General features: G+C 38.6%; 2 protein-coding genes across 2 annotated transcripts in view; both read left to right on the top strand.

Annotated features, from left to right (window-relative positions):
* Positions 1–23,220, top strand: part of CTNNA3 (catenin alpha 3) — a 546,120-nt gene that overhangs the window by 38,235 nt on the left and 484,665 nt on the right. Inside the window, exon 5 of the mRNA XM_050898633.1 lies at positions 2,902–3,021. Coding sequence (XP_050754590.1) covers positions 2,902–3,021 — 120 coding nt within the window. The remainder of the gene's footprint in view (positions 1–2,901; positions 3,022–23,220) is intronic.
* Positions 1–23,220, top strand: part of DNAJC12 (DnaJ heat shock protein family (Hsp40) member C12) — a 375,633-nt gene that overhangs the window by 72,156 nt on the left and 280,257 nt on the right. The window lies entirely within an intron of this gene.

Raw genomic sequence — 23,220 nt, 5'->3', positions numbered from 1 at the left:
GTTTTTTTTTATTGTGAAAGGAATGTTGTAACGTTCATTAACGTAATGTAAAGTTCTTGTGTTTTGAAAAGTTATGAAGTTGTCCATGCAGTATCTGTGCTATGAAGTTATCTATGGTAACTTGACAAACAGAAGCAGCTCTTCAGAATTGTTGAAATACTGGTATTTCTTCTCTACTTGTGGTCCAGCTTTCCTCAGAGGAAAAATCAGGCCAGGTAGTTACCCAGTAGTGCCACAGAGAGCAAAAGTAGTAAAGGAATGCTACTTCTCAACTTCCAGAAACTATGTTCAAAGTACTTTGAAAAAGTGACAGGCAAAAAAGAGCTTCTGTGGATCTCTTATGATTATTTACATTTGGTTATTGGTGAGAGAGAGAAAAAAATAAGTTCTGGAGTGCTAGTATTTCTTTTCACCTCTAGACAGTAAAAGTGTCAGTAAGAGAGGTTTTCTTGCCATTCACCCAAAAATGGTGGTTCACACTGATAGCAGAATGATACAGAAAGATCCAGATGTGGTTTTAAGTTTAAAACATGTTCTGATAACCTTTGTCTGTCCAAGGCACATTTTTCTGATTTCCTGGTGATGGCAGTGAAAAAAGCATATGTATGTTTTCTTAAAATTGCTTGTTTTTTATTTACTTTTGAGTTAAATTTTAAAAAAGTTTTTTTTTTTTTCCCTTGCATCTACAGACAGACTTCTTCTAAGTGGATGTTCTGGCCATTACCCATCTATTTTATTGAAGTATATTACCCTTATAGTTACACATTTGCTTTGTATTTACTCATCCTCACATGCTGGTTCTTATATCTCTTTCCAGAGAGCCAAATGCATTATTAATGTTTGGGTTGCTTCAGGACATAGGGAAGTGAGTGAGCTTGCTAGTAGAGTTCCTGCCAAAGGAAGAATTGAAGCTATGGGATTAAGTACATCCTTAAGAGGATGATAATGATGATGATTCTACAACTGTATTGTACTCTAACATGTTGATGATTAAAAAAAAAAAAGATGCTCAAAAAAAGACTGTACCTTATGTCCACTTAGTGAGTTTGGGAATCATTAGAGACCCTTTCTCTGTATTACTCAACCTCATAACAGGGTGCAGCAGCTTTGGGGTAATTTCTGGAGAAGTGTGTCATGGTTTGGAGCTGAGGGTGTATGATGAACTTGTACAGATATATTATGAGCAGTTTCTTACACACTTATAAAGAGGGAGCACTATGGATAGCTTTTGGTCAGCTTAAACTGTACTCAGGTCTTGCTTGCAGATGTAATTAAATTGCTTCCACCTAATGGGGATACACTGGAGTGGGAATTGGTGAAAGCAAGCACTGCAAATCCAAGACTTTCAGAGCAACTCTGGAGCAGAGGTAAAATCTGAAGACAACAGATCCTACAAAAAGTGAAGGATAATGAAGTCAAACAGAAAAGAGTAGAGAGTCTTGCAGTTTTGTCTTAGCATTTATGTTCTGTCACCCATGTTGTTACAGAATTCAGTGAAGTATACTTTGGGTGAGAAAGCTTTCTTTTATTTTTTGGTAGCAAACTTTTCAAATGCAACTAGAAAGCCTCCAGTTAACCTCTAGTGGTGCTGAATGAGGTATAGTAAGATAAATTACAAATAGATATAAACACTGCCTTAACTTGCTTCTTGGTTATGAGAGCAGTGAGACTGAAATAAAGGCTGCCACGTGGCAAACAAGAAGTGCCAACTTGCCTGAAGATTCTGGGATGTACCTGTCTGTTGTAAATTGTCAGCTGATATCCACTGCAGCTGCTTATTATCGCCAAAGAGGAATTATCTAATAGCTGTTGAACAGTGTATACAACTTGGGCTTGATCTCAGTCAAATGCCCACAGAATGAGTCACACTGTGGAGCAGTCTACATCCATGGTCATCACTAGCTGTCAAGTCTGTTGTCAGCTTTTTAAAGCGCGACTGAAGATGAGTGGAGGTTTTTTTTCTTCTACTCCTATGGTTCATTTTTCCAATTCAGTGACTGTAGCTTTAGCAAAGGTATAGAGAAATGTGCACTGTAGTTACTACTGAAGTGCTTGGTTTTCCAGAAATGACTGGAAACCAGTCCATTTCTTTTGGTCTTTTGCCTTGTTCCCTGGACATCAGTAGCACAGACAAGCTTACAGTAGGTACTTCATCTACAGGGCCTGTAACTGTAGTAAGCTAAGTCAATATTTTGGATGGATTTAGAAGACATGTAGCTCCCGTTCTCCTTTCACACAAATCTTAGCCTTTCTGTTACAGTTGCCTACAGCTGGGTTGGTATTGTTCATATCTCTGAAAAATACCAGTACTATTTTTAATAATAGTGTATGCATGAAAGAAGTTTTAAATTTAAAAGTAAGATCTGTAACGAAGTGTAATTAACGTTGTCACAGCTTTCACACAGAATGTGAGCACATTGCCCAAGGTGAGTATCCAGTCTTGCAAATTACTCTTAAGTAAATTAACTTGATAAAGAGTACCCTGTTATATATAACAGCTACTGTTATGCTTGATAGAATGAGGAGTTCATGGCCTGTATAAAGTTGCATATGCTTTTCTTAGTTGAAAAAATTAAATCTATATGAATATATTCCATCCTGTAATATGGCATAGAAAAAGAACTAATCTTTAGAGATTGTGTTGATTGCTAGTGTTTTGTCTTATGCAAGTCTGACCTATGAAGTTAGAGGATTTAATTTAATTAAACAGGGCATATGTACTGGGCTTTGAATTCTGGGATTGATTTAAAAAAAAAATTGTAGGAATGTCTAGAAGGTGGTATTCTCAAGAGGTGACACAACTCCATAACATTAGTATTTAGTAGAATAAAAACCTAATACAGTGAAAAATACAGCAGCTGTGTGAATGATGGTATTTGGTTCTTTTTTTTACCATCACAGTTTCAAAGAACGTTTGAATCTTTAAGAAATGTATCCAGTAAATCTGATCTACAGAAAACCTACCAGAAGTTTCGAAAAGATCTGGAAAATCTGGATTATTTGGCATACAAACGTCAGCAGGTAAGAACATGGAAGCTTGGTGGGAAGACATAGAATACTGGGCATAAACATGATGGGTGGTAAAACTGGTGCATTTGATAGAGCTGTTGTTCTATCAGTAGGGTTTTATGCTTTGTGTAATGTCATCAGGTAAGCCAGTAGGAGGGGTGACAGTTCTGTTTAATGCATATGATGTTGGACTATGTGGTTTTTGATTTCTCAACAGAGAGAAAGATAGGTAAAGCAAGTAGGTGGGACTTAGCAGACTATTGAACTTTGCATTAATGCATAACAAAATTGTCTTTTTATTAAAGGGCATAGAAGTACTGTTTGGAATTTTTGACTTGAAAAATGAACTAAATCCACAGAAGTTAATGGAATCAGATATTGACTGTGCATGCAAACCACTAATTTTTTCTTCTTTGGAAATGAATTTACAAGGCTAGATTGCATAAAACTTTGAAGTGTACGTGGTCTTTGACTCGTGCTTGCAAGATCAAGGTTAAATCGAATTGTTAACATGTATTTAATGTTGGACATACTTTCTGTCACTTATGCATGGCTTCTGTGAAAATGGCAGCTCTCACAATAGGTCTTCACTTCTTTTTTGTGTTCTTGGTAAATTAAGACTTTGCCTCTTTCTGAGCATACTGATGAAATGCTCTAACATTTCTACATGGGGTTGTTTTGGTTTGTATTTTTCTGAATTCTGTCGCTTGATGTCAGTGTTGTCAAACACTTCATTTGGTTGGGGGCAGATCACTTACAGTTGTTTATATCGGGTAATTGATTAGATAGTTAAAAATTAGGAAAGGACTCAGGGACAGATGGTATATGAACACATGAATATTTGATTCTTGAGATAGGCAGGTCAGGGAGCAATTGGCTTGGGTGAGTTTCAGTGTGGTGGGAGCTGTTACTCTGGTAGCACTATAGCATAGGTCTCTGTGCCCTTTGACACAGGGCTGCCAGCAACCAAAAGACAATGTTTTAACTGGCAACCAGTGTGGGTTTATGTTATCTGATCTCATAATTATGTCAAACATAATAAATGTCACATCTGCAAGGGCTTGGAGAGCGTTTCTGAGCCAGGGAAGTGTAAATGCTATAATTACTTCTCAGGCTATCATCACACTTTTATTGGGAGTAGCTTTCTCTAGTCTGAATTCTCACTCTCGACTTTGCAAAATTCCTTGTTATTTCAAGTGATATATGTCTGGTTCTCTAGCAGACTCTGAATATGCTTCAATAACATACTTCATTTCACCTTGAGCAGGGCATCTTTTCTCCTGTCTTCAGATCTTCACTACCCTTCCCATCTCAATACTTTGCACTTTCAAGCCATTTGGAGAATCTCAACATCCTTGTTTAATATCGGGCGTGCATGTATCTCCCCATGCTGTTTCTGCTCTATATTTAACTGTGTTGGCAGAAGCTTTTGCATTTGGAGGTACTAAAGGTGTATTAGGTGTAAAATTACTTCCTGCTTTCAGTCATAGAACAGAAGATAGGCTGTTCTATCTTCTGTTCTGTGATTGAATCTTTCTAAAATGTTATACAATGCTATTAAGAAAATAAACCAGGCAAAGGCTGAAATTATTAAAAAAACCCAAACCAACCCAACAACCCCCAAACCAAAAACAAATGGGGGATACTAGAGATGTTCTCTAGTTAGTTAGTTCTCTTAGTTAATTTACATTGTATGCCTGATCAGCAGTTTTATGGTTTTCTTGAGTAGTATTTTACCTGGTTTTGATACTGAGATTTTTAATCTCAGTAGAACTTGCTGGAGAATCTGCAGTGAGGGATTTGAAAAGCTGCCATATCTATTTATTATAGAAGATGCTTTGAATTGTGTCCTGCTTTGAAAAGTGATCTCTCTGTGAAAAGATTAAGATTTGGTTTGATTACTGTGCAAAAATCACAGACCTGGATTGGGACTGAAGCTGATCTGAGTTTGTGGAGTGTGCACAGTTAATTGATAGTGACTTACATGCTCTCTTATTAGATTAAGAGTATATTCATAGCCCCAATGGCAAAATGTTGAGTCACTAACATCTGTTTGGAGACAAACAATTGTATACAGTATGAATCCATTCATGGTAAAGTAAGTGTTTTATGTAGTTAAAGTAATGAACATTGCTTTTGAATGAAATACAGTTATCTGCTTCTGTCCTTTTTAGACATGAGATGTAAAGTGCAATATAGCAGTGTAATTCTTCAGTGGTGAAGTTTACGAGACAGATGGGAAATTAAAACTGTGCTTTTTAAAGGATGTTTAAAATGACCCATGTTGACTCTGGTTTATAAATACAGATCGAACTTCTATGAGTGGCAGAGGTATACAAGAGGCAAACATGTTTGGGATGATGGTTTATATTAAGTCATTTTTAACTGGCAATTTTCAGAACGGGGTAGAAGGTCTTGAGTCTTCAGATAGCCAGCAGATTGGAGGGAGTTCAGGGTAGAGGGTGAATTATTTGTTGTCAGGAAAACAAGCATTATCATGGAAAACTTAAGGAGCTCAGTCATTGTAGCTTATCTGGAAAAGGTTATGGCTTGGAAATATCACAAACAGAGGTACTTAACTAAATCTTTATTCTAGTACACAGAAGTATGACAGATCCAATGGACAGAAGTCAGAAAAGTTCAAACCAGAAAGCAAGTGAATGTTTTTGACAATTAACTACTGAGATGGCTTAGTTAAGAAGTGCAGTACATTAATCACTGCTTGTAGCCTTTATATCCATAATCCATGCCTTTCTAAAAGATGTGCAGTAACTGAGATGCAAATCAAAGGGCAGGAATTATTATGGAAATTTTTAAGGCTTGTGCTATTCAATGAATTTGAATAAGAATTCATAATTTTTTTTCCTAGACTTAAGAATGATAGTACATTTGGTTGTGTATTTGAGGGTAAAGACAGAATTATGTCTTTTGAATTGCCATCCTGGATTAAAAAATGGGTGAGTTTGCTTACTTTTGTATTTACCACTCTGCCACTGTCTATTCTTCTGCAGGGTTGGATGTGTTGAGTTCTTGTTTAGGAATTTTCAAACAAGCCTAGCACTTCACTTTAGAGTAATTTTAAGGACATGTAGGCATTTGATTCCTATAGGCTTTTCTGAAGATGCCTTCTTTCCTTTCCTTCTTTAATATTTAGTCACACAATATGAATTACAAAATGAGAGTGTAAGTTGTATTTCCAGTATTCTAGCTTATTGTCTCCCCTTGACATAACAACTATCTATCATGTTGTTGTGTAATTAAAATAATTTATTATATGCATTCATTTAAAAAAAGCAAACAACAAAACAGTTTCAGTAGCTAAGAGAGTGAAAAATTATGACAATTCTGTTTTCAGCCACCTGACATTTCTTGGTAGTTCCATGATTATAGCTCTATCATTTAGCCATTGCTTCTGTCTGTCCTGTGTGTCTATATGGTTTGCTTAATCGGTGAAGAGGTTTTCCTTTCCCCTGCCCACTCAAAAGTGCTGATGTTCCTGTCTACAATTTTTTATTATGTATTCAGGGTGGTGGGGTGGAAGACTTTTGTATTTCCTATCAACTTTTCCACTGTGTGCACCATAGTTTCACAGCTCAGCTCTTCAATTGGATTTGTCTGTCTGTAGTGCTAGTCTTACATGATTTTAAGCTGCAAGCAGTTCGTATTTCCATGTGCACAATTTTTCTGTCTGTGCATGGAAGCCAGACCTCTAAGAAAAAGGCCTGCCTTTTCCATTTGAAGGAATGAGAAATCGAATGGCAAGGAAAAAAAAATGAGACATGGTAGAGAATTTCTTTAAAACACCAACTGTTTGGGAGCTTCTGGGTTTGTGTTTTTTTTGTGTGTGTGTGGCTCATGATATGGAGATCTGGTGTGCTCATTGTGCAGCTGCACAAGGAGCAGGAGGAAGGTTTTGCTGGTCTTCTCATAGATAGAGTTTTTACTTGTAGAAATCTGAGCGTCAAAATTAGGTAAAACAGACAAGAAACCTTAGCAGGGAAACCAGGAAGTATAGTTGCATAGCTGGTCACATTTGCATCTAGGTGCCTGATCCTTGTTCTGTGCTTAATGCCCAAGCTGCCTGATGCTGATGGCTTCAGAATCCAGCCTGATGTTAGTCGATGTGATGAGGGAATAACAAGAATTTGATTTGTAGTAAGTAATTAAAAGTGTCACTATAAAGGGGTACGCTAATTTTAAAAAGATATTGAAATTTCTGCTGAAAGTATGAACGCTGGCAAATTGAAGAGTGGGTGGGATTCCTGTTTTGGACCAATAAAGGGGTATCCAAAACTCAAAGAGGAACCATTGGCACTTAATTGCTTTTTCCACAGCTGTGATAAATGGATGAAATTTAAAGAAACAGGGAGGTATATTTTTGTCTTCCAAATGTAAAAGGAGAGTAGTAGTCATGCAAATCCTGCTGAAAATCCAGTCATGAAGGTAAAAGCATAACTGTCTTGATGTCTTTGAAATATTCTTCTGTGAGCTAGTGTAAGTGTTTTGGAATTAGGGGGAAATGGACAGAATTCTGGTTTATCTTGCATCCAGAATGAGAATTATGAGAAATAATCTCTTTCCCCCTTTCATGTAGTCTGTGGAGGATATAAGTAGTTCATATGTAAAGCCTTCAGCCTCCAAGATGTGAAGAGTCGAACTATTATCTGAGGCGCCCGTGGCAAAAAGCCCTTAAAACTTTGATATTAGAAGGGAAATAAAATTAAAAAAAAAAAAAAAAAAAAAGAGGAGGAAGTTCTGAAAGAGTTATATATTTTTCAGGAATGAAAACAGTGGTGCTGTAAAGAGGTTGAGATAGATGTGTGGGGTTTATTTAAAGCTGCTTCCCACTTTCCTGAGAAAACAGAAAGGAATTTGTAGGGAGCCTGGGACTTGAGCAGAGGGCTAAAAAGGCTCCCCCCTGGTCTTCCCAAAGCTTAGTCTGTTGCTGTTTCTGTGAAACTGAGTTACTATTTATCTGCGCTCAGAATGTCCTCAGTTTGGGTAAAAGATTCCAGTCTAGTCTTGTCTCTGATAAATTTATCTAAAACGTCTTGGGAGCCAAGGATGGATGATGCTTTAAGTTTAACCACAGAGTGCCCAGGTAATTTAAAAACAAACAAACAATACAAAATTGGGTATAACAGTGGGAAGGAAATGAGGTCTTCAGGCAGGAATTACAATACAGTAACAACTAAGTAAGTAATGCTAAAACAGCATGACTTAAAAAACTGATAAAGAATTTTGAGTGCATGCCATGGGGGACTTGCAAACACCAGTGATTTTGTACCTGAACGTTTGGTGTGGTACCGTATATGTGACCTATATGGATTTTGATGTATGGGTATTTTATTTCAGTGGTATCTAGTGGCTCAGATTAGAACCCTATTCTTTCAGTAGACTAGAAACTGATTTTTTTTTTCCCCCCAAATGAAATATACTGATACTTCAGATGATATGTTTATTCTAATGTGGGACAAAAACAGAATTTGTGGAATGTAAATGGGGTCAGAGTCTAAAGAGAATGATACTTACTGATGCAACAATAACTGATAATATGACAATTACAGTATTCTGTTAGGCAGCAATGTCCTCTCAAGGAGCTAACAAAACTGTGTTTTTATACAGCAGGAGTAAGGTGAGCCTTAAAAGGAATAAATCGTTTAGGGTTAATAGTTTTTTGATTTCTCAGGAGAGTTTATTAAAAAAAAAAAAAGAGTGCAAAGTGTTTGTCAAGTGTATTTTAACAGTTGACATCACTGATAAAGCAGAGTTAAGTGGTATAACTCTGTTTCACGTTGATGCTAGATGAAGCTGTGCTGCACGCTGAGTTCCCCCGGCCGCTTTTAAAAAACAGTGATTGATTACCTTGACCTGATTTAATCAGCTGCTAGTCACCCATGTCACCCTAATGAATTCCTGTCCCACAATCCCTCAGTGCTATGGTTACTGGTGACACTAGTCTCTCCTTGCTGCTTTCCATTTACTTGCAAATGTTGACCAAAAGGATTGGCTATTCCCTACCCAGGACCTTGTAGGGTGCAGTTTTAAGAGAGCTCAGATCTACTGCTCTAATTGCAACCGAGGAAGTAAAGTGGAAGGTGGAAGGAAGGAAGTATGGTGAAAAAGGGAGAGGCGGATTTTCAGTGATGAACCAGGCAAGGTTCCAGGTGATAGGTTAAAGTGGACGCCTTTAATTTCACTCTGCTGCTCCTGCTCTCCAGCAACACTTCACTGGGCGGTTAAGTACAAGTAGTAAAAAATGTCATTTTGCAGATAGTGTACTATCTTTTGAAGTAATAGTACCTTTCGATTGGTCTTCAAGTATAATCCATAGCAGTGTATGTTTTCGTTATTTAGCCCTAATCAAAGATGTGGGAAAGCAGAAGATAATTTCTTTCAGATACAATCTGCTCTACAAACGGGGGTGGTGTTGCTGAACCTTTTTACTACAGCTAAATTTGTACCCAGCAATGGTTCAGGGTGTGGCTGTTTTAACTGCTCGCAATGTCAGTAAGCATATTGTGGATTAGGCGATGTGATGAATAAAGCAGGACCTTGTGTAGCAGAGTAGAATTTTAATGATGGAAAAATGGTCAGATGAGGGACTACTGGAGAACCACTCCTGTACAAGCCAGTAGTTGGACTTATTTCCCTTTGGTTTATATCAAGAAAATACAGTGCAAATTTAGGATGATGGAGAGATTCAAAGCGGAAACATTCAGCGCTTGAAAGAGAAGCAAAGTGATTTAGAATTAATTTGATTAAGTCTGTGAGCCTTAGTATTCCTTCAGCCTTTCCTAAGGCAAACCTATTGCTAACTTTAAAGTGGCATTGGATTTTCTTGAGCAGGGACTAAGATCAGGCTCTCTATCCTAATGGTTAGGTTTTTTAAAGAAAAAGGTATTCTCTGAGCTGCTGAAGATGCAGTGACATTGACTAGACAGGTGCATATGTTGAGAATCTAGGATTAGAGAGTGGTTTGACAAAGTGACTACTTGCCCTTATTTCAACGATAACTTTTCTGGCCTAAATAATTTGAGTTCCTCACACGTGCAAGGAAGACAGAAATAAAGAACATGTGATATGGAGGAATAACTGTGGGTGGGACAGATACAGCGCTCTAAAGTAGGTTATATGATTTAGCCGAGAGTAAAGGTGAAATAATGAATCTGTGTATTAAAATGCACAAAGGAATAATTCTGTGCTACAGAGCCTAGACTCTGAAATGGCAGTCATTAGCTGTGGCATTTCTGGTACAGATAACTGCTGGAGTTAGTTGGATATTTTTATTAAAAAGTTACGTTTGGGTATATTTTTTGTTTAAGAGCATCAGACAGACTGACTGACTGACTTCTATCCAAAAATAGTATTTGCTCCAAATTCAGATTAAAGTTCCTGTTCTATTTGATTTGTGAGGCTTAAACCAACACGGTCTAGTGAGTTTGATATTTGTAATTCTGGGTAATGTGTCTCTTCTACTGACAATGGTTTTTCAAAGTGCTTCATTTTCTGGTCCACTGCAAAATGGGAAAAATCTTGAAATCTCTGGGATGATTTTAGAATCACAAGTGGTCACCAGCACTTCTGATGAACAAATACAGGAGAAATCAATGTGTGGCTGCATTAACATTATGTCCAGTGATCCAAAATATGTTAATTACTTTAAATGGATGATTTTTAAAACATTTGATTGAAACCAACTAAAGACAAGGTTCTTGGTACACTGGCCTGTTAGTTGTAAAATCCTAACAGCACTGAAGTAATCACTTTGGTAGAATTCAGCCAGCCACCGAGAGAAATTTCATTCTTTGACCTTAAAGTTATAAAAGGCATACTTTCATACCTCCAAATGCTGATATCAAACAGGCACCTTTTGCTGTGGACTTTAGAAAGCAACACATTTAAACTGTTTCAGCACGCTCTAATATTTTCTAAGACCACAAAGAGTTGCAAACCACTCCACAATCTTTTCTGAAAGTTGTCTGGGTTTACTTTCTTCTGATAATAGTCATGGCAGTCTGGGTTCACCTGGAAGTTCCTGGGCAGTGAGTGTGGGTCTGCATTCTGGGATATTGCATGGGGTTCCCAGGCAGTTTCTGTAGCTGAAGGGACGCCACCTTTCCTGGAGAAAGATGAGACAACACAATGCAGTGGCTGCAGGCTCCTGCGTAGTTCAGAACACAGGGGTAATTGAAGTACTCTTTCCTTACAGATACAAAATTGTGCTGATCTTGTTGCAGTGAGAGGCAGCTTGCTTCTCTGGGCATACAGTGCATCAGATGATTGACAGTGGTTTGCCTCTGGGCTGATTTGCTGGGCTCCTCTGAGCCCCTTATGCACGTCCATGATACACACAGAATGAGACACAGAAGCTGCGTTTGTGTGTGGCTTGTCTTGTCCAGTTTATGATCCACATCTGAACCGTAATCAATGCAAGTTTTGTCATGTGTACGTGATCAGCTTCTTATTTGTGAATTCTCTCCATAACAGAGAACGAGTCATAAATTTTAAGAAAAGACCCTGGATGAGTTTATGGTGCCTAGTAAGATAATCCCCATGTTAGCCAAATGGCTTTGAGGTGTGCAAAGTTTTTGAGAATAATTGGAAATGGTAAGAGAGAGCAGTGGTTTGAGAAACATATCTGAACTGGTCATACTTCAAGTTCATATGACATATTTTCTGATTAATGGAAGCTCCTCTGAATAGAGGATTACTTTTTAGTAAACTTCTGTATTGAGGAAATAATCAAGCATCATAAATGATCCACTTTGCAGGGGACTTCTTTTATACTGTCCTGCCTGCTTCCAATTAATACTTTGTTTTGTCCAATGTGTCTGTTACAATCAATATCAATAGATCTATATAACCCAGGTGGTCTATGGAGACTGTTTTGAGAATTACCATATTAGGTCATCTGGCTTCCATTTTCTTTTATTGACTTCAATACTTAGTTTCTATATTCTAAGCTGACTTTATACTGGTTTAAATGTGAAGTAGTTTCAGGAAGTTAATAGTGTTATAAACTTACACCAATATAGCTAAGGTCAGAATCTATTCTAATTGGACAAGAGCAATTTCAGTAAATTAAATATTTTAAAACTAAATTGCTTGCCTCTTACTTTGAGGCCTGGTTTGTTCGCTACCAGCACACAGTTCATGTGAATTGTGTTCAGAGTGAACATTAAGAAGACACAACAGTATTACTATTACTGTATAATTCACTTTGAGATAATAGAAGAACTTTTAAAAATTGTCTTTCTTTGGTGGCATGGGTAGACTTATTCCACAGATACTTTCTATGCAGAGAGTACCAAGATGGTGTGTGTGTGTGTGTTTTGTTTGTTTTTCTTCAGAGTATCTGTAGTTGTAATTTTATTTCCTGCCTGAATAGTTTTATGTTCAGGAGAGACACAAAGCATTCTACCTTTTAGAAGAGTCCAAAGAATAGTAGAATGAAGAGGGCTCTGCAACAATTCCCCACGTTTTAACACTCCCAGCTAAAATAAAAATTCTTTGAAGTGTTCCAGGAGATATCAAGCAATCTTTTCTTTTTCTTGTTTATTTTTTTTAGTGTTCCTTTTTCAGAAATAATGTTCTTCCTGAAATTCTTTGTGGTGATTTCCATTAATTATACTTGGTCCTATTGCTGGGCAAGAATTTATCAGCAGTAAGCTTTGCGTGGACTAATGTAAACTTAACGAATACACAGCTGTGAGCACCATGCATCTCTCTCCTTTGCAAATCAGTATGAACTTCATGAATTATATCCTGTACTTTTGGAATAGATAACCTACTAGAGAAGAGAATAAAATATTCTGTGTGTTCAGGAGTGATTACGAGTGGGCTTAGCAACTGGGAAAAAAATGGACTTGATAGGTGAGTCTTAGTTGCTGTGTTTTTTCTGTTGATCTCTTCCTGTTTCCAGATACACAGGCAAAGTAAATTCATTGAAGCCTGCAGAATTTTGGACTAGAAAGGCACTGATACAGATGTTAAAAGAAAATAAATCTCTATATGGTCATAGAGGAAGAAATGTGGTACTTTGAATTGTTGTGAACTGCTCATGGATATAAGGGAACTGAATAGTAGCATCAGTGAATCCAAGAGACATGGGAAGAGAGAGTAAACGAAGAATTGAAAGTACAAAGAGAAGACAAAGTACAGCCTCAAACTTAATCACAATCCTTGTTCGTGGTTGTTTCTCCTTCTGATTATTCTGGCCAAGAAATTTGATCTGATCTTTGAGAGGATCAGATCATACTTGTTTCATATATGTGTGAAGCTACATGAAAATGAATGGGGCTGCTTATTGGAGACATTTGGATATATATTCTTTCCTGTTTTACAAAACTCCTGTTAGGATGGAGAACATTAGGGAGGGAAAAGAAGCAGCAGTAATATGGGGAGGGAAGATGGATGAGAGAGAATCAGCGGAATTCTCACTTCTTTTTTTTAAGTGCTATTTTGGGGCAACTCAAAGTGTGCCTGTGGATATGGAAGTTTGTGTGGGTTTTCTTTGGTTGTCAATAAGAGCCATTTGCATTAGAAAAGGCTAAAGATAAGTGTAAATGTCACCAGAGAACCCCTGAGCTTTCAAGCCTAGTGCTCAGTGGGGGAGACGTTCTCTTGGAAACTAAGGCTGTGCCTGATGCCCTTGTGCCTCAGAACCATGGAAGGCCTGTGGGTTGTGCGCTGTGCAGGTCTTAAGACCTGCTTCTGCTGTACATAGGAAAGTTTGGAATATTATCTTCTCCCTCCTGTTTTCTTAAATGCCTTTTTCCACTTCTATAAAAGAGTAAATGATACAGTGTTCAATATCTTTTAGTATTTTTCCCTTTTTGCTGAACTGTGGCATTCTACCTGGAGAGCAAAATATATTCTGTTGGCTGCTCTTATTGGAGCAATAGAACTTCTAGTTGTGAGTTGAGTGCTGTATAACTTGTCTCAGAACCAGGCAAGGAAGGTCAAACCCTTCTATGTTCAAAAAGCCATCAGTCAGATTAAGCATAAATTAGGTTTCCTGTGGTTCAAACCACATCTCAGGAAGTTATCATTAATGTATCTTTAGAATGGAGAGAGAACTAGCTGAGGAGTATTTGAAGGAATCATAGAATAATTTAGGTTGGAAAAGACCCTTAAGATCATCGAGTCCAACCGTTAACCTAGCACTGCCAAGTCCACCACTAAACCATGTCCCTAAGTGCCACATCAAGGAGTGTGTCTTGGGGAGCATGTTCATCTTTTATGGCTGTGATTTTGCCTGATAAAAAATATTTTATCAATGGACATTTTACATGATATATATGAGAACCAACATGTAGTTTGTTTTAAGCAGTGAGCACACTTTGGAAGGAATGTCTTATTGTTCATGTCAAGATATAGCTAAGCTATCCCAGGGCAATCTTAAAAATTAAATTAGGCTGAAAATAACAGGGTCAATTATTTGATAATGGAAATTTCTGTGATTGTGGCAATCTATTCTGTGTACAGAAACAAAACCTGTTCTTTCCAGTTCTGATAAGTCTTATTTTAAAAGAAAAAAAGAACAAGAGAAAGTACTAAAAAAAATTAAAGACATTAAGTACAGTTGAAGTATACGTGATTCAATTAACAGAGAAACTACATGCAAAACTTTTGCAGGAAAGATGAGTGTTTTGACAGGTGTGGTACATTTATCACAACACTTGTCTCTATCATTCAAATATTATTTTTCTTTTCTGCTTTTGTTTGCTTTCTTCATTGTATCTGTTATGTTATTTTTTAGAAAACAATAGTGTTGCATGCATTGATGGCATTGTGGTCTTCCTGACTTCCATTCTAGTCTGCCCCCCTCCCTCCGCCCCCCGGTTGATATGCTGTAGTATTTGTCAGATTCTGAATACTGGAAATGGATCATGAACTCATCAGGAATCACTTCCAGCAAATAAAAGTGCTAAGCTCTTCTCCATAAACCTAGTCCTACTGTATTTATGGCAGGCAATTTTGAACCTGGAGCTCTGCCAGTAGACAAGGTCCCTGCAGTCAGAAGCTTTCTTTCTTCTCTTTGGAAACTATATCATCTTTTTTCATATGTTTAGATAAGAACCTTGGGGTAAAGATCCTGACATACCATATGCATTGCATAATGCTAAAAGCATCCAGTGCTTAAAATAATCTAACTCTTCAAAAACTTCATCATAATGCTCTGGACTGTGAATGTCAACAGGCTGTGGACCTGCCAATTGTCTGGGTTTTCCTGGGCTTGCCCTGGCCTTGGAGAATGTGTTTTCACACAGTGCTCTTTTTTTAAGGGAGAAAAGTTCTAGCTATCTTGATTTGGGGGTACTTCCTTCTGTTTCCCATTAAAAAGGAGATGATTATCTTTCCTTGAGGCACCTTTTTTTTTCCCACCCCATGTATATCCCACTCCCTGTTCTCCCTTACATCTTTATGTTCCTAAGTGATTGATGTATAAGGAAGAAGGAGAATATTAAAACAAAAATTATGTAAAAAAGACTAGACCACTACACATGGAGAACTCTGCTAACAAGGCACTAAACTTAGTTGCAGAGATCATAGATGGACAAGAAGAGCAGCAGGAATATGTTACAGAATATGGCTTGCTCAGGGACAGTATACACTGACTCCAAGCAACACAGCAGTACTTTACCTTGTTTTGAATAGATTTTATTCAGTTCTATCCTTAAATATACGGTTATAGCCCCTGGTATCTCTACTATTAGTTGACTAGGTTTTCAGAGCTGAGCACAGGTCGTAGGTCACCGTAAGCAATTGCTGAGATTGACTGAATGAAGGGTTGTAGTATTTGCATCTTCTCTGCCTGTGCTTCAGGTTGCATCAGGCATAAGAGCAGAGGTCCTCTTGCATTCCCTGTGAGGCTAGGTTATTTCCGTGTACCAGACTCTGCTTTTATTGAATCCCCCAAGACCCTGTGGAATGCTGCAGCATGCAGTTATGTCTTGGCCTTTCGCCCTCCTTCTCTTCTGTTCTCACACGACTCACCAAAAAGGGCCAGCACTGTACTTTTTTCTGCATCCTGATGCTGGGCTACTGTGCAGATCTGAGTGGATCTGTTTAATGTGGGGAAGTTCAGTGATGCACTATGCACTCTGTAGTATTTTATGTACCTGGGTATGAGGGAGAGGGGTGGGGTAGCAGATATGCTCTATAACTTTCTGAGAGCGGGTGGAAGGGGAGTCCTTCAATGTTTTTTGTGACACAGAATGTGTCTACCTGCCCCTGGCCTCCCTGTCCTTGTACTGTTCTTAGGCCTTGGACAACACATCCAATACAGCCGTGTAAAATCTGAAAGAGGCAAGTGATAACTCTCTCTTGAGAATGGAGTGAATATGCTTTGGGGAAACTTTTGCTCACAGAACCCCACTAATTGACTGATTACTTCCAGTGCCTTCATCCATCCACAACTGCCTGAAATGCTACGGCTCCCTGCCAGCTTCGTTTCCTTAGGACCCACTGTGCTGAAGACCTGATCTTGGCTCTCCAATGAGGAGGACAAAATTGGCTTACCAAAATTATTTGTCTGCACTGCTGAGAGCCTTTAGGACTAATGATTTTCACCTGAAATGGGCCTATTAGGGTTTTTTTTTGTGTGCAACAGTTCTAGAGAGAAATGCAGAAGTCTGGCAGGAGAAAACTAAGTGTTTGTAGGCTACAGAACACAAAATTTACTCATAAAACAACAGTGATCTCATGTGCTACATAGCTGGTTGATCATTTTCTGTTAAATTCTAATTAGTTGTCACCAAAAAAAAGAGTAGTATTTCTAGTTTTCAAACTTGTTTCTTTTTCATGTCTTTTACTCCATGTTGCAATGGTGGGAGTAGAATCCAAAATGCTACTTTTTGGTTCGTAACAGTCAAGGGGGGTGAAGATAAATACGTGAACGGAGTTAATCAAAAACTGCCCAAGACCAGGAGAGCAGCAGCAACAAAGCACTGGAACAATGAACTTCGTCAGTTACAAAAGACAACTTAAAAATCTTTAAAATCTGACAGGTCAGTTCATAGCTTCAAAGTGATTTCGTGTTACTGGCACACACTATATGTACTTGCAATGAAAATGGAGCACAAGAATGACTTAAAGAACACTAGTTATTTTCTATAAGGTTTGTATATCATATGTGAACTTTGTTACCATGACTTTTCCTCTGATTTTCACCACTTAAGAATTAATTTCCAGATTCTATCTGTGAACACAGTTTTGATGAATGCAACTTAGAGCTCAAGCACAGACAGACTGCTGGTGGTATCTTTTTTTTTTTTTTTTCTTCCATTTACCAGTCTGTTGCTGGGCAAGCTGCTTACCCTTGCCAGTAACGTGTCAAAGCAAATCTGATTTTTGTTGCTGTTGAACTACCCATAACATACAGGTCCAAGTGAGGGAGAGAAAAATATACAAAAGAAAAAAGATACCAACCAGCATGAGTCTTCCCACTGCCACTCTGAGAACCAGCTATTACATGTTACTCTCTCCTCTCGGTAAATCACTGCAGTGAAGGCTGTAAGAAAATGAAATACATCAAGGTTCCATCTTATTTCTTGTATGAATGTGGTCGTGCTAAAATGAATGTTCTCACTGCTGAATGAGAAAAACAATCACAAGCCTAGATGTCTCTGAAGATAAAATAGAAATACATTACATTGTGGAATGTACAGCTGAAAAATCTGCCATCTTCTGAGAATTAATACATGAACATATAAACTCCCTGGTGATCTAATAACCCCTAAATAAGCCAACACTTTTTCCACTAATGAACTGAAAACACATTTTTCTTGTATATGTCTATTATTAGTTATAGAGTTGGCCAGGTATTTCACGTTGGAGTAATCTGATAGGAGAAAAATGTTCCATCCTTAAATTAAGAGGTTGTTTTTCTTGTGGAATTGCATTTCAAGGGCATCAGATTGACTGAATTCAAGCTATTAAGACATGGGTACTTTATGTCTTAAACTGTGGCATTCAGCTGAATTCAGTACAGCTAAAGATGTGATAGGAGGGGAAAAAAGGAGTAGACTATTCAGAACATGCAGAAAGTCAGAAATGGGGGGCAATGAAGCATTTACTAAAACTTGCATTAAGCAAGTTAGATTTATATAAAATGTTAGGCTTTTCTTTCTGATATCAACTAGTCTAAAGAAAGTAGTGGGCCCTGATAGCTTCTTAAATTTGTAAGAACATTCTGTTTATAGTAGCACTCCTGGAAAAATATTCATGATGTATACTGTTCCTTAGACTCAAATCTATATTATTCCTGCAGATGGCAAAAATCTGGTCCTTTGGAGTTCATGCAGATATGTTGTCTTAAGGCAAGTTGCAGAATACTAGCTATACCAAAAATTGTGCTCCTTAAAGTAGGCAGTACATTTGTTCAATGCTCTAAATATAGCTAAGTGCATTTGTTTGTGAGGAACTGCATTATACCTTTATTTTGCATACAGGTGTCATTCATGACTGTGTGTTGGTACATTAATGTCAGACTACTGTTTTGCTTTAGTGCAGATGAAGTGTATTTAATATCTTCTAGTCATCTTCCTCTCTGGAAGTGCTCCAAATACTTTGTAAGACTCTGTATGAGACTTCTGTAAATTAACAAGTAAGGGAGTCAAAATGTATGTTAATCCACAAATTGGTGTTGAGGAATGAGTGTTGTTTCAAGAAGAGGTGAATGCAAAATAAAAACAGGGACTTTTGTCGTTTGTTTTTCCACATCATGGAGCATACAGTAATTAATACCTTGAGTAGGGCAACAATCCACATTACAATTAGACAAAAGAGAGAGGAAAGCAGCAGTCTTAAGTTAGAAGACTAGACCAGCTAAAGAGAAAAAATCTAGACGTGTATTGCAGATAAGAACATAATATATTTTGGATGAAGATTTTACTGTCAAATTCCCCTCAGCTAACTCAGTTTAGACCAGTGCGTTTACAGCATGAATTACAGCCAGAGCTTGTAATATACAAACTTGAAACTACTTCTTCAAATGAATGTTACAACAGAGTACTGAGATCCAAATGTTTGGCAGCATTTAGGATATAGTTGTTTGTTCACAACAATGCACTCAAGTGTTTAATGACACTTACATAACCTTTGTTTTGTAACCCAAATATATGCATAGGGGTAAAAAGAGGTCATAGCCTACTAGCATAGCAAACCAGAGATGTTTGTGCTCTGGAAATGCTTCCAGGTTTCTCTCGGATTCCAGTTATTTCTTCTATGGTTTTACCAACTTCAGCTTCACCCCTTAACAAGTATCTGACAACCATTTGGACCACGCACTCCACTAGTGTGTGTTTGTTTTTCCTGTGCTGGCATGTGGTAATGCCATTCTGCCAGAAGAGGTGGGGAGTGCTTGTCCTGGAGTGTTTCAGTAACAGGATCAGTGCATTTGTGGTTTGTTTTTTTTATGGGACAAAGTAATTATTTTTGTACAAGCATCTGATGTTTTCAGAATATGAATGCTGCACAGCAGATCATTGTGATAAAGTAGTATGCATGCTTGTTATGGTTTCTTCTATATGGATGTTATGGGATCCTTGTCTAGGAGAATATTGAGAAAAACACCTTTCTTTTTCTATGCAACTTGCGTATTGTATTTAGTTATAAAGTTTTGGTTTGGTTTTCACTCTATGTTCCTGTTGAGTTAAAGTGATTAAAAACATTCTTGGGTTTGCTTTCCCACTCTGTGATCTGCAGAAGTCTGTGTCCATGTAGACTTACTTCATAGCTACCTTCAGTGAAACTTAAATTTACTGAATGAAGTGTTCTGATTGCCCTTGATATAATGTAGAAAGTACTCTTGGATTTTTCCAAATTAATATTAATGTAAGTGTTTTGTAACTGGGGGCACATGTTTGATTTGTGTGGGTGAGTGATTTGGAAGAAAGAGTTCATGCTTGTATGTTTTTAGACTGCATTGTTCGTGCAGTTGTCCTGGTTTCAGCTGGAATAAAGTTAATTTTCTTCCTAGTAGCTGGTACAGTGCTGTGTTTTGGATTTAGGATGAGAATAATGTTGCTAACACGCTGACGTTTTAGTTGTTGCTAAGCAGTGTTTATACTAAGTCAAGGACTGTTCAGCTTCTCATACTGCCCTGCCAGCAGAGGCTGGGGGTGCACAAGAAGCTGGGAGGGGACAGAGCAAGGACAGCTGACCCAAACAAGCCAAAGGGATATTCCATATGTATTGGGTTTGTGTGGCAAGGTTTTGGTAGTGGGAGGGCTTCTGTGAGAAGCTGCTAGAAGCTTCCCCTATGTCCAATAAAGCCAATGCCAGCCGGCTCCAAGTCAGTCCCGCCGCTGGCCTATGCCGAGCCTATCAGCAACAGTGGTAGCGCCTCTGGGATAACATATTTAAGAAAGGGAGAAAAGTTACTGCACAGCAGCAATTGCAGCCAGAGAGAGGAGTGAGCATATATGAGAGAAACAACTCTGCAGACACCAAGGTCAGTGAAGAAGGAGGGGGAGGAGGTGCTCCAGGCGCCGGAGCAGAGATTCCCCTGCAGCCCGTGGTGAAGACCATGGTGAGGCAGGCTGTCCCCCTGCAGCCCATGGAGCTCCACCGTGGAGCAGATAGCCACCTGCAGCCTGTGGAGGACCCCACGCCGGAGCACGTGGGTGCACCTGAAGGAGGCTGTGACCCTGTGGGAAGCCCGCGCTGGAGCAGGCTCCTGGCAGGACCCGTGGGCCCGTGGAGAGAGGAGCCCACGCTGGAGCAGGTTTGCTGGCAGGACTTGTGACCCCGCAGGGGACCCACGCTGGAGCAGTCTGTTCCTGAAGGACTGCACCCCGTGGAAGGGACCCACGCTGGAGCAGTTCGTGAAGAACTGTAGCTCGTGGGAAGGACTCACATTGGAGAAGCTCGTGGAACACTGTCTCCTGTGGGAGGGACCCCACTCTGGAGCAGGGGAAGAGTGTGAGGAGTCCTCCCCCTGAGGAGGAAGGAGCAGCGGAGACAACGTGTGATGAACTGACTGCAACCCCCATTCCCCATCCCCCTGTGCTGCTGGCAGGGAGGAGGTAGAGAACTCGGGAGTAAAGTTGAGCCTGGGAGGAAGGGAGGGGTGGGGGGAAGGTGTTTTTAAGATTTGGTTTTATTTCTCATTATCCTGCTCTGATTTGACTGGTAATAAATTAAATTAATTTTTTTCCTCCAAGTTGAGTCTGTTTTGCCAGTGACAGTAATTGCTGAGTGATCTCCCTGTCCTTATCTCAACCCATGAGCCTTTTGTTATATTTTCTCTCCCTTGTCCAGCTGAGGAGGGGAGTGATAGAGCAGCTTTGGTGGGCACCTGGCATCCAGCCAGGGTCAACCCACCACACCATACCATATGATGTCATGCCCAGGATGTAAACTGGGGAGGTTGCCCAGGGGACACCGTGACTTGGGGTTTGGCTGAGTACTGGTCAGTGGTTGGTAAGCAAGTGTATTGTGCATCACTTTTTTTGTATATTCTATTATTATTCCTTCCTTTTCTGTCCTATTAAACTGTCTTTATCTCAACCCATGAGTTTTACTTTTTTTTCGATTCTCTCCACCATCCCACTGAGGGGGGAGCGAGCAAGTGGCTGCGTGGTGCTTAGTTGCTGGCTGGGATTAAACCACAACACAGTGGAGATGGCAAAACAAGTAGATATGTATGAATAGAAAGTATCGTAAGAGAGTGGAGTGTTTTGTAAGTGAAAGATTAATCTTTTACTAGAGTCATCTACTTACTTGCTTGTAAGAAAGTGATTGTGTCTTCATTTTTATAAGAACTATGAGAAACTTGAAAGTTGTAGTGGTGCTGCTTCTTGATACTAAATTTGGTTGTCAGATGTTAAACCATTTGTGACTTTTATTTTTCCATATTTACCTCAGTTTGTTGAGACTGAGGTATGCCTGTGTCCTGGAACTGAATGACTGAATATTTTCACAAGTAATTTGCATGTTCAGGTGTGGTATATTTGATTTCCTTACTTTGTAACTTGTGCATATGCATTTCTTTTTGTATTTGGCAATCGTATGAAATGTCTATAGGGAGTTTTTATGAACATGGAAAAGATTGCAGCTATCCCTGCTGAGGACAGCCTAACTCTGTTACATTTTTATATGTTGCAGAGTTATGTGCAAGCCCTGGGAGGCTTAAGGAAGCAGTAAGTTTATTGACTGATGGTCCTTGTTACCCTATCAATTAACCTAGCAGGATGTCTACAAGCAGCTTAGATTCCAGTGGGAGAGCCAGTGCTCAGAGATTAAACTAGAGGGTTTTTTTTAGGGGGAAAAAAAAAATTTAAAAAAAGAAAAGATTTTTGCGAGACTGGTTTGTCAATCTTCTGTTTATTCTTGGTAAAGGAATATCTAGTTTTTTGTTTTTTTTTTTTTTTTTTAAAGGTTTCTGCTCTGTCTAGACAGTAAATATAAAATAACCTTTTTTTTTTTTTTTTAATGTGCCAGGGTAACAAGCACATGCTTTCTCACAAAAATCAGTAATCTTCTTTTTAATCATCTTTCAAGGGTTGAGGTAGCAGAGTAGACGCCCAAACAGTTGCTGTTTGAGTAAATTTTCCCTGTTTCTGTTTCTAGACTGTCTCACATGGAAGCATCTTCTTGTTTGCAAGGAAACCGTAAATTTCATTCCAGGTAGATCCTCCCACAGCATAGCTAGTCTCTCTGACAAGAAATAAGCTTACACATTAGATGGAATCATAGTGGGATAATGACTCTATAAAGCTGTGATATATACAGAGTCAATGTTTTATTGGTAACATCTTTAGCACAAAAAGGTTGAGTCATGTTTCAGTTGCTCCATGAAATTCAGAATTTTGAGAACTCGGGTTAGTTTTCTTACAATACAAGATTGCAATATGCAGGACAATGAAAAGGCCAATGATACGTAGTTTACTTCATAAAATGCTCTGAATTTCATGGAAGAAAAGTATGGTGGTGTCTGAATTTGACTGCAGAATCTCCATATCACTGGGGACAAGCCACTCCAAAGTTTTCTTTCCCTCTCATATTAAGAGCATTAAAAAAAAAAAAAAATCATAGTTTTCTACACATAACCACACAAGTGACGTTCTCAATCTAAATCTCACAGTTTATACCAAGAAGGAGAGTTTATCTGGTGATATAAATGATACCTTTTCTGGACAGAATTTTGTTAGTATGAATATATTGATAAAGCCTTTGTGTTGTAATAGTCTTTGTGTCAAA

Source organism: Gymnogyps californianus, chromosome 6 (assembly GCF_018139145.2).
Source record: "Gymnogyps californianus isolate 813 chromosome 6, ASM1813914v2, whole genome shotgun sequence".
In the NCBI taxonomy this organism is placed as follows: Eukaryota; Metazoa; Chordata; class Aves; order Accipitriformes; family Cathartidae; genus Gymnogyps; species Gymnogyps californianus.
Note: the sequence above shows the minus strand (reverse complement) of the source record. Positions and strands in the feature narration are given on the sequence as shown.